The sequence below is a fragment of the Dermochelys coriacea genome, chromosome 10 (genome assembly GCF_009764565.3).
Source record: "Dermochelys coriacea isolate rDerCor1 chromosome 10, rDerCor1.pri.v4, whole genome shotgun sequence".
NCBI lineage: Eukaryota > Metazoa > Chordata > Testudines > Dermochelyidae > Dermochelys > Dermochelys coriacea.
The window spans coordinates 65,825,106-65,837,697 of NC_050077.1; the positions used below are offsets into that span (position 1 = coordinate 65,825,106).

Consider the following 12,592-nt stretch of genomic DNA (forward strand, 5'->3'; position numbering starts at 1 on the left):
ACGACAGGACTCCAACAGAGGAGACTGGCCCAGATTTCAAGGATGAAATCTGTATACTGAGGAATGCAATATCCAGTGGCGTGAGAAAAACCTGCTTAATCTAGTTGTTGCCCTGTCTAATAGGGTTGAGAGTTTAGACTGCCTGATTATATTTTATTTCTTTTGGTAACTAACTCTGACTTTTCGCCTATCACTTAAAATCTCTCTTTTATAGTCAATACATTTGTTTAACTGTTTATCTTTACCAGTGAGTTTGTATGAAGTGTGTGGCAAATCTCAGGTGTTGCAAAGGTTGGTGTACAACCACTTTCCATTGCTGAATTGGTGAACCAATTAATAAATCTGCACTGCCCATCTTGAGCAGTGCAAAACTGTATATTCCTGAGGTACAGTGCTGGAAGGATTTGGCTCTGGTGCCTTTCTCTGTGTGTATCATGAGTGGCTCCGGAAGCATTCATGCAATCTAGCTGGGTGTGTGGGGCTCCACATGCTGTTGTGCTGAGTGATCACAGTACCTGGAGGGGCTTTCTACTAATCACTAGCAAGGCATTATGAGAGACAGCCCAGGCTGGAAAGTTAAGGGGGCACAGCGGTCTCACAGTCCCAGGCTGCAACCCGGGGGGATTCTGTCACAGATATTTCATGTTAGCTACTTGTAATTCATATCAAAAACTGAACTTTATAAGACACTCTAAAAATTCTCTGTTTGCTGAGCTTGATATGTAAAATGTCATCAGCCCATTTTTTTTCTTTAAACAAATTTTCAAAACTGCAAGGTGGCACTCTAACTCAAAGCATCACCCTGGAAACCCCATATCCACCCCTTTCATATAATTATATTTCATACAAAGCATGCCATGTAAGATATCATATGAAAGGTCACGGTATGCTGAACCCAACTCCTTCTGTCAAAATATGTATACTGGTAGTGTGTATGAAGTTATGAGATTTTGAGGGATTGCTATTATTGAAATATGTTGTGAGTAGAGCTGTCAAGCAGTTAAAAAAATTAATCACAATTAATCGCACTGTTAAACAATAACAGAATGCCATTTATTTAAATATTTGTAGACGTTTTCTGCATTTTCAAATATATTGATTTCAATTACAACACAGGTTTCAGAGTAGCAGCCGTGTTAGTCTGTATTCGCAAAAAGAAAAGGAGTGCTAGTGGCACCTTAGAGACTAAAAAATTTATTTGAGCATAAGCTTTCGTGAGCTACAGCTCACTTCATCGGATGCATTTCGGATGCATCCGATGAAGTGAGCTGTAGCTCACGAAAGCTTATGCTCAAATAAATTTGTTAGTCTCTAAGGTGCCACTAGTACTCCTTTTCCAATTACAACACAGAATATAAAGTCTACAGTAATCACTTTATATTTATTTTTTATTACAAATATTTGCCCTGTAAAAACAAAACAGTATTTTTCAATAAACCTAATACAAGTACTGTAGTGCAATCTTGTATTGCTGAACGATGAACTTACAAATGTAGAATTATGTACAAAACTGTAACTGCATTCAAAAATCAATCAATCAATGTAAAACTTTAGAGCCTTCAAGTCCATTCAGTCCTACTTCTTGTTCAGCCAGTCACTCAGACAAACAAGTTTGTTTAGATTTGCAGGAGATAATGCTGCCCACTTCTGGTTTACAATATCATCTGAAAGTGAAAACAGGTGTTCTCATGGCACTATTGTACCTGGTGTCGCAAGATATTTACGTGCCAGACGAACTAAAGATTCACATATCCGTTCATGCTTCAACCACCATGCCAGAGGACACACAGCCATGCTGACGACTGGTTCTGCTCGATTAACAATCCAAAGCAGTGTGGACCGACGCATGTTCATTTTCATCATCTGAGTCAGATGCCACCAGCCGAAGGTTGGTTTTCTTTTTTGGTGGTTCAGATTCTGGTAGTTTCCGCATTGGAGTGTTGCCCTTTAAAGACTTCTGAAAGTATGCTCCACACCTCATCCCTCTCAGATTTTGGAAGGCACTTCAGATTCTTAAACCTTGGGTTGAGTGCTGTAGCAATCTTTAGAAATCTCACATTAGTATCTTCTCTGCATTTTGTCAAATCTGCAGTGAAAATGTTCTTAAAATGAACAACATGTGCTGAGTCACCATCCAAGACCTATAACATGAAATATATGGCAGAATGCAGGTAAAACAGAGCAGGAGACATACAATTCTCCCCCAAGAAGTTCAGTCACAAATTTAATTAATGCATTATTTTTTTAATGACCATCATCAGCATGTCCTCTGGAATGTCAGCCGAAGCGTGAAGGGGTATATGACCTTTTCACATATCTGGCATGTAAACACCTTGCAATGCTGGCTACAAAAATGCCATGCGAATGAACGCCTGTTCTCACTTTCAGGTGACATTGTAAATAAGAAGCAGGCAGCATTATTTCCTGTAAATGTAAACAAACTTGTTTTCTTAACGATTGGCTGAAAAAGAAGTAGGACTGAGTGGACTTGTAGGCTCTAAAGTTTTACATTGTTTTGTTTTCGAATGCAGTTACATAACAAACAAAAAAATCTACATTTGTAAGTTGCACTTTCACAATAAAGAAGTTGCACTACAATACTTGTATGAGGTGAATTGAAAAATACTATTTTTTTTGTAATTTTTACAGTGCAAATATTTGTAATACAAATAATATAAGGTGAGCACTGTACACTTTGTATTCTGTGTTGTAACTGAAATCAATGTAGAAAACATCCAAAAATATTTAATAAATTTCAACTGGTATTCCATTGTTTAACAGTGCGATTAAAACTGCCATTAACTGCCATTAATTTTTTTGAGTTAATCGCATGAGTTAAATGAGTTAACTGCAATTTATCTACAGCCCTAGTTGTGAGTTTGGGAGTTGCCCACTTCTAGTTTTCCAGTGACAACAAAAGGAGGAGATCCACTAACAGAAGGGTGTTAAATGACTATTAATCAGCAGGGATAAGGGATTTACAATGCTGCAAGAGGGCTGCGCAAGCATCACACAATGGGGGATTGCTCAACTCTGTCACTCAGCAAAACCCACCAGGACATGTCTGGGTTAGTGTTTTCTAGGCACATGGACTGAGGATATAAAACAGGGGACAGTGGCATCATGCTTTTACCTTTCTCCTCCCCCACCTATCCTGGAAGCAACAAGAATGCTGGGCATACAAAGACTGGTCCCTGTTTAAAGGGAAAGCCTGTATATTAAGAACCGTAACATACCTGCAACATCCAGATGGGTGAGAAAAACTGCTTGACCCAAATACTGCTTAGTCTAATAAGGTTTGAGATTTAGACTGCGTGCTTACCTTTTATTTTCTTTGGTAACTATCTCTGACCTTTTGTGCCTACCACTGATAAACATTTAAAATCTCTCTTTCTGCAGTTAATAAATCTGTTTTATATTTTACCTAAACAGTGTGTTTTGGTTGAAGTGCTTGGGAAAGCTCAGCTCAATTTACAAAGGCTAATGTGTCCTCTCTGCATTGAGGAAGGGGTGGACTGGATAATAAACTTACAATAGTCAGGCTTCTGACCAGAGCAAGATGGTATATTCCCAGGGTGCAAGGCTTGGGAGACTTGCTGGTGCCTTTCTGTGTGTGATTTGGGAGTGGCTCTAGGAGCATTCATGCAATCTAGCTGGGTGTGGGGCTCCACATGCTGTTGTACTGAATGATAACAGCACCTGGAGGGTTTGCTGCTTGTCACAAGCAAAGCATTATGAGACACAGCCCAGCCTGGAGAATTAAGAGGGCACAGTGGTGTGCCAATTCCAGATTGTAACCTGAGATACCCTCACACACAGCTTTCTAGAAAAATCTGAGTTTGGTCAATTTAAGGCAAGCTCATCAATGTTATTTAAAAGGTGTAAATATACATAATAGCTGTATTTACACACAAGCAATCTATCCAAGCATCTTGGGATGGGTGCATAGGGAAAAGTGGGTCTAACTTTCAAAACTTCTTAATCATGAGGTTAATGTTAATCATGACCATATAAGTTCCCTGTGGCAACTATGATTTCTTATGTGGAGATTATTAGAGAACTATTTTTTTTGTTTTAGCTTTCTTTCAAACGTAATTTTGGAGATAAAAATAAGGAAAGGACAACAATTTAAAAACTGGTTTCAGAGTATCAACTCTGAACCAATGCAATATTTATACAATTTAGCATTTCTTAAAATGATAGCTGCAACTCCTACCAATTTAAAGTTTATTTTAATCATCTGTTTCAATGCTTTGAATCCCCATTCTCCTTTTTCACCTTCAAGCTCCAAAACCTGAAATAGAAAAATAATTCTTCATCAAAATCCCAATGTTTACAAAGCTGACATGCAAGGGATTAAAAAAAAAAAAAAAAAAAGAGCTAGTGTCTTTTTAAAAAATTAATGAATGTATAAAAAGAGGCCTGAAAGTTTTTTCCTGCTGGTTTTCTACTTTAGAAAGGAACATCAATTCTGATAATCCCTGATTATGTTAGGGGACTTGCCGGGGATCTCAGGCTGTTGTTAATTCACACACCTTAACTGATGGAGCAAGGTGATGGATTTTTATCAAAGACTTCGTTACTCAAAAACGTTAGTCACTGAAGTTAAACAAAAACACAAGAAAGTAGCGCTTTTTAAAAAATCTGACTAAAAATCCCTTCCTCTCTCAGTTGCACAACATTTCACTCCGACTTTGTGATGTAATCATTTCATTAGTTCTTCAGTCATCTTAGAGTCTTCCAGGTTAGACCAGAGATGAATATTTAGTGTAACAAAAAAAGTATTTTCCCACCACCAATTTAAAAAAGCCACCAACAAAACAAATCTCTTTAGAGGCTTTCTTTATACACCATAAAGAAGCCCAACAGGCCTAATGTTTTTTCCTTTACTGATTATCTCTAATACACCACTTCCTGGTGACAGTACTCATATACTGAGAATTTATAAGTCATGTGAATGACAGCTCTTCTACAGGTATTCTGTCAGTTGGCATTTACACACCTGAAGCCTTTTACTCAGGATTGTAACCAATATAATGCATTATGTAAGAGTAAAGAAAATGGTTTTTCAATTAAGGAAAGAGACAACTGGATATGGTCTCTACAGCTGACAAACAAGCTAACTGAATAAAAAAAATATTTAAAATTAACAGTTTTGCAAGGATTAATAGTTTCGCAAAAATTTTAAAAAAATCATTGTGCCACTAAACAATGAACAATATATTTTCTCGGTATGGTATTTATAATTGTGTAAACAGTCTGGGAGCCAAGAAGTCTGATAAAAGCTTATTACCATCTGCACTAATAAGTTACAGTACTACAAAAAGTTTCTCTCAAAATTCCTGGAAACAACCTCATGTGGTAATATCAGTGGGAATTAATGCATTTTTAATATCAAATACACCAATAACTTGAATCCAAGTAAACTATTTCATAGTAGATCAAATGTAATTGTGGGTTATAGCATTAACATAAACAAATAAAAGGGATAACTTAAAAACTAAAAACCTTCTGAAAACTGCTCAATGCTGCTTTGGGATCATCCTCCTTTAATGCTTTGGAATTGTAGTACTGATTTTCCAGATCCACATTTGGCTCAGAGTTACTATCTTCAGAGTATTCCTACAATTTAGGAAAAAAAACAAAATGTTATCACTGAAAACTGATATCTGAAGGTAAATCAATACACTTCCACAAAACTTAGATCGCTCAATACACTGAAACATAAAAACAATCTTGGTTGATATGAAACCTGTCATCTCACTAGAGCATCACCAGAATTCAGCCACCTCTGGGGGGAAGGGAATCAACCTATTAGCACATTTATTTGCGGTGGGATGGGGAGAGAGAGGAAGGGAGAGGATGTGGTTAGAAACTCTGGACAAACTTCAGAGTATCAGCCGTGTTAGTCTGTATTCACAAAAAGAAAAGGAGTACTTGTGGCACCTTAGAGACTAACAAATTTATTAGAGCATAAGCTTTCATGAGTTACAGCTCACTTCATCGAATGCATCCGATAAAGTGAGCTGTAGCTCACGAAAGCTTATGCTCTAATAAATTTGTTAGTCTCTAAGGTGCCACAAGTACTCCTTTTCTTTCTGGACAAACTGCAATTCTTCTAAAAGATGCTACAAGATTCTTATTCATAGATACTAAGGTCAGAAGGGACCATTCTGATCATCTAGTCCGACCTCCTGCACAGCGCAGGCCACAGAATCTCACCCACCCACTCCTATGAAAAACCTCACCCATGTCTGAGCTATTGAAGTCCTTAAATCATGGTTCAAATACTTCAAGGAGCAGAGAAGCCTCCCTCAAGTCAACCATGCCCCATACTACAGAGGAAGGCGAAAAACCTCCAGGGCCTCTCCAATCTGCCCTGGAGGAAAATTCCTTCCCGACCCCAAATATGGCAATCAGCTAAACCCTGAGCATATGGGCAAGATTCACCAGCCAGATACCCAGGAAAGAATTTTCTATAGTGACTCAGATCCCATCCATCTAATATCCCATCTCAGGAGATTTGGCCTATTTACCCTGAATATTTAAAGATCAATTACTTACCAAAATCCCATTATCCCATCATACCATCTCCTCCATAAACTTATCGAGTAGAATCTTAAAACCAGATAGATCTTTTGCCCCCACTGCTTCCCTTGGAAGGCTATTCCAAAACTTCACTCCTCTGACGGTTAAAAACCTTCGTCTGATTTCAAGTCTAAACTTCCTGGTGGCCAGTTTATACCCATTTGTTCTTGTGTCCACATTGGTGCTGAGCTGAAATAATTCCTCTCCCTCTCCTGTATTTATCCCTCTGATATATTTATAGAGAGCAATCATATCTCCCCTCAACCTTCTTTTAGTTAGGCTAAACAAGCCAAGCTCCTTAAGTCTCCTTTCATAAGGCAAGTTTTCCATTCCTCGGATCATCCTAGTAGCCCTTCTCTGTACCTGCTCCAGTTTGAATTCATCCTTTTTAAACATGGGAGACCAGAATTGCACACAGTATTCTAGGTGAGGTCTCACCAGTGCCTTGTATAACGGTACTAAAACCTCCTTATCCCTACTGGAAATGCCTCTCCTGATGCATCCCAAAACCGCATTAGCTTTTTTCACAGCCATATCACATTGGCAGCTCATAGTCATCCTATGATCAACCAATACTCCAAGGTCCTTCTCCTCTTCCGTTATTTCTAATTGATGCGTCCCCAACTTATAACTAAAATTCTTGTTATTAATCCCTAAATGCATAACCTTACACTTCTCACTATTAAATTTCATCCTATTACTATTACTCCAGTTTACAAGGTAATCCAGATCCTCCTGTATAATATCCCGATCCTTCTCCGAATTGGCAATACCTCCCAGCTTTGTATCATCTGCAAACTTTATTAGCACACTCCCACTTTTTGTGCCAAGGTCAGTAATAAAAAGTTATTGTCCATGCACAAGATACTGCATGAGTTGCGGTCCAAGTAGAGACTAGAATGATTCAGCAATGGAAGATACAAGAGATTTGTGCAAAGGGAACATTCCTATCCTTTCTATGCCATGAAAATTCACACTAACACATGGAGGAAAACATTAATCATGATGATGATCCCAGCTGTTTCTTTGCTGAGAAACAGGAAATAATTGGGAGTGTGCAAGAGTTGCTGAAAGGAGGAAGTGAAGGAGTCTGGACAAGGAACAATTTAATCAAAGGAATCACCCATAACGTGCACTGGCAGACACAGAATTTTCTTTCTCCAGTTATTCTATTTGCTTACTTTTTACATACTATTCAGTTTTTACTGATGACAATATGCTAAATCAGCTTTACCTTCAGCTTCTTATACACTAGCACAATGTTTGTGACAAAATCAAAACAAAAAAACTGATTTAAAAATATTATGCAAATATTTAATTTATTTTAAAATTGGAATCCAATCTCTCCCTCCACAGAGGTTAAATGCTGAGGATAAACTGCTTGACACTGTCTGTTTAAACCCTAATGACATTCACCAGTACATTGCAGTGAGATGAACAATACTTTTTTTAAATCCATTTTTTTTAAATTTGCAAAATGTTGGACTTCTCATCCCTCACTGTAACTGCCTCTATTCCCTTCCCCATGTTAATTATTTTGTTCACTACCATGTTACCAGTGTTAATGAAGTTCTTCAAAAGAAAGGGGAGGGAAACAAGGGGAAAAACAACAGGCAAAAGACAGAAGCTTAATGTCTATAGTCAGCTCTCTCTTTCCTAGAAATTCAAACTCTTTCTATGTATGCTTTTTTTTTTTTTTTAAAAAAAAGAAGAGGCTTCAGAACGCTTACAATTAAGTTTTTAAATAAGGAAAGCAGCCATAGGTAAATTACCAAAACTTACAGCCAGCCCAACTGTTTTTAAATGTTTATATATAGCACCAAATAAATCTCCTTACATTCCAGTTCATTTCTAATTAAAATAATTTTTTCTCCTAATGGAGCCATTGAAATGGATCACAGGGAAGTGTTCTATGTTACCACAGCTAGGTGTGTTTTTCTTCTCAGTCAGTGAATTTTATTGCTTTCTGAGTACTACTGTTTGACAGCACTGGAAAATGAACTGCTCTATTTCTAGATCAAATATAAGGTGTTGCTGTCTATCCAGAAAGCCCTAAATTGCTGGACATTCCTGCTTGAGGAACTGCCTCTCTCCTTGTGCCATACAGCCACAGTGGAGGCACTTGACCTACATCCCTCTCAATGTAAAAGAGAAGAACCTTATGGCAGAGCATTCCCTGTGAGAGGCCCTCTGCGCCAGAACAAGCTCCACCTCCCTCAATCTGTAGTAGTCCTGGTCTGCTGACCTTCATGGCACATTGCAGGATGCATCCATCTGAATGGGCTGCTGCTGAGGATTACATAAGGGAAGTCAATTGGGGGAGGATGTTTGTGTTTTAAAGGGAGATAAGTTCTGTTGGCAGTAACCTGCTGCTGAATTTTATTTTTGTAACTAACATCGGGGTGCCTAAAGCTCTGGACAGCCATTCTCTTTTGTTATTGTTAAAAATCTGAATAAATATATCCACAGAACAAGTACAGCATGAGTAGCAAATGACAGGCTAGTGTGTAGTGTGTTCCTCAACTGCAACATGCAGGAAACCACCACCACTAGGAGTGGGGACATGTTGGTCTTAGGTATCAACTGTGACAGTGAATTTTGTGATGTAAACACACTGACCAGTTTAATCCAAGATGCTTCATTTTACTAGATGTAGACCAGCATAATTGCTAGTCCTTACAGATTTGTGTTGGATTTTAATAAGCAACCCACAACAGAAAGGCTCAGTGTCCCCTTACCTGTTCCTGAGGCATACAGATCTATGATTTGCAATTCATATAGAAATAATATGGCAAATTAAAAAAAATCTATTATTGATAAGGAGGGGAAGATCAATTAACTGATTACATATACTGAACAAACTCCTTTTCTGACATTAGTACATATTTTCTATTCTATCTAGGTTTTTATACAGCATTCATCGCTATAATATCTGAGCAACTTCCAACAGTGCATTAAGCAACTTGACAAGTGTTGCTTGTTCCCAGGAGAAATATCTTGTTTTGGTAGGGTTTTTAAATTATTATTTTTAATATAAATAAACCTGTTGCTGTGTTTGCGATAGAGAAGGCAAGATCAAAGAAATGTGCCTTACCTGTGGAGCAGAAAATGGTAAGGGCTGTGATGGTTCTTAGCTCTTCGGAGAGTTAATTCCATAGTCTCACACTGCCTGCAGAGAAAGGTCCGTCTCCCACTCAAACAAGCTTTACTTTTTTGTGGGAGTTCCATTGTGCCAGAGGAGCATATTTACATAGGGACTTCAATTTGGGGGAGGGGAGGGAAGGAGATGAGAAGGAACTTTTCCCTCATCTAAAAGGTTGTGGGGGGTTTTTTGGTGAAAATACAGACATACAATTTTATGCCCAGAGGTGAATTCAAAATATTACAATGTGAATTAACCTAGCTATATCCTGTGCAAGACACCTCTGAACAGAATGTTCTCCATGTCTCCTGTTGTCTTCTATGAGAAGGTAGTAAGTCAGATCCATTAAGAACCCATAAGACTCACCCACGGCTTGTATGTGATATAATTCCAAGCAATAAGCATCTCATCATACCCAGGTCTAGAGAGATTATGCAGACACAAATGGTCACATAATTGTGGGGTTTTTTTAAATTTCAGTAACTGTGCTAGATTATTTTAAAATGAAATTTTAGTTTAAGTCTTCAGCCCTCATAACTGTGAAGAAAACCTTAAAAATGTGATGCAAATGTTAACTGAGGCCAGAATATCTGCCTGAGTTTTTAGACAACCGGAAACAAAAGCTCACACATGCAAATAACTAATCTCAATTAAAATGCCAACATTAACAATTTCAATGCTGATCAATTAAGCACAATCATCATAATTTGTTAATTTGGTTGTACTGACAAGTGTTGGGCTATGGTGTGTAGTGAAACATCCAGCTATCTCAAAAGTTGGTGGGGCATGAGAAATTCCAAACGGACCCAGAAATCTTTTCATTACTTATTATCATTACTGTTGGGGTATTTTATTATTATCATCATCATCTCTGGAGACTGGACCTTGACTATACCTTTGATCAATAAATTTGGACCTTGACAAAAAATAGACTACCCCTGCCTAGACAGTGAACTCCGAGCCTACCTCCAAAGATACTGCTTGCGAGTCACTTAGAATGGAATCTACGTGAGCAAGCACTCAAAGAAGAAAAAACAGTTACCTACCTTTCATAACTGTTGCTCATGTCCATTGCATTCTAGGTGTGTGCGCGTACCCATATGCACAGTCATTGGAGGTTTTTGCCTTGGCAGTGGCTGTAGGGTTAACTGTGGCGCTCCCTTGAGTGTCGCACTCATGCTATGGTATATTAGGCACCACTGACCCTAAGCCCTCTCAGTTCCTTCTTGCCTTTCAACTCTGACAGAGGGGTAGGAAGGTGGGTAATGGAATGGACATGAGCAACACATCTCGAAAAACAACAGTTACAAAAGGTTGTTGATATAGAACATAGCTGCTATATTGTCCATCAGGACCTGGGCCACCGTACTTTCTATGTGAGGTAAGAAGGCTTCGCAGGCCAGATGATCCACTCTGAGCTCCCTCACAATGTGTAGGGAGCAATGGAGATTCGACCAATGGCCTTGCATACTGAGATCACCCACTCCAGGTCCAAGACATCGGAGACGAGGGTCACCGATGTGGATGGAGCCTCGAAACGAACTCCCTCCAAACTGATGCTGGATGTAACCTGAAGATAGTACTTCAGGCATCCAGTGGTCCAAGGTCAGCTGAGACCAAGCCAACCGGAAGGGGCACAGGTGATCAAGGAAAGAGTGAGCGGGTGGATCCCGGGAAGTGACTGGGGCACCGTCCTTGAGTGCATCCTCAAAATGTCTTCTTCTGGCCTCCTTGGGTCCTGGAAGGGCCAGACAAATGGGAAGACGATGGGTGTCATCGCTTACACCCCTTGTCTCTATCCTTTCTCATGTAGGTGCTCAGCCGGGTAGTCCCCCAGGACCTAGACTGGGGAGGCGGAGGACAGAACTGCTTCCTTTCCTGCTGAGGGGTATGAAGCCCAAGAAGCGGAGGGTGGCACGGGAGTCTTTAAGGCTGTGGAGCCTTGAGTCCTTGAGCTCAGAGAAGATCCCCACCCCATCAAATGGGAGGTCCTGAATGGTGGCCTGCATCTTCCGGGATAACCCAGAGGACTGCAGCCGGAAGCTGCTCTTCATGGTCACTGTTGAGGCGACCACCCTGGCCACTGAGTCTGTAGCGCCTCAAGCCATCTGGAGGGCCCCTCTTACTACCGCTATGCCTTTGTCCACCAAAGCGGCAAACTCCTGGGCTTGGTTCTGTGGGAGGGCCTCCTTGAATTTGCTATGGGAGTCCTACTGATTAAAATTGTACCTGTCTAACAGGGGCAGGTGGTTAGACACCCGATATTGCAAGCTGGCCGTCGAATTAACTTTCCTACCAAACAAATCCAGTCTCTTGAAATCTTTGTTTTTTGATGTGCCACTGACTTGGCGCTGCCTGTCCCTTTCATGAACAGCAGACACGACCGGTGACTCTGCTGGAGAGCGTGTGTACAAATAGTCGAACCCTTTTTCAGGGACGTAAAACTTCTTTTCTGCCTTCTTAGAAGTAGATGGAATGGAAGAGAGGGTCTGCCACAGCGATTTAGCGATCTTAAGGACCCCTGGATGGATAGATGGACAGCACGACCTGGGCCAGGGTGGAGGAGGATACAACATTAAAGAGGTCCACAGATTCCTCAATTTTTAAGTTCAAATTGGTAGCCGCCCTTTTAAGGAAGGCCTGGTGCCCCTTGAAATCATTGGGGGGGACTGATCGTTTGGGACTCACCGCTTTATCCGGAAACAACGACAAACTACACTGTCGGGGAAGCTGTCCCCTTCCTTCTCCGGGGACAGCTCCGTAGGTGTTGGAGCCTGCTGCATTGTCCCCATGTTGGATTCGGTGCTATGTTCTGACTCCAGTGCTGGCAGTGCCAGAGATGGTCAGGGAAGACTGGTGGGA

General features: G+C 40.1%; 1 protein-coding gene across 3 annotated transcripts in view; it reads right to left on the bottom strand.

Moving 5' to 3' along the window:
* The window catches only part of COPS2 (COP9 signalosome subunit 2), a 36,872-nt gene that overhangs the window by 14,328 nt on the left and 9,952 nt on the right, over nt 1-12,592 (bottom strand). For all 3 annotated transcript variants that reach the window (XM_038418658.2, XM_038418659.2, XM_043494029.1), the window contains exons 2-3: nt 5,509-5,622; nt 4,217-4,294 (exon numbers count right to left, since the gene is read on the bottom strand). In XM_038418658.2, the coding sequence (XP_038274586.1) occupies nt 4,217-4,294; nt 5,509-5,622 (192 nt within the window). The remainder of the gene's footprint in view (nt 1-4,216; nt 4,295-5,508; nt 5,623-12,592) is intronic.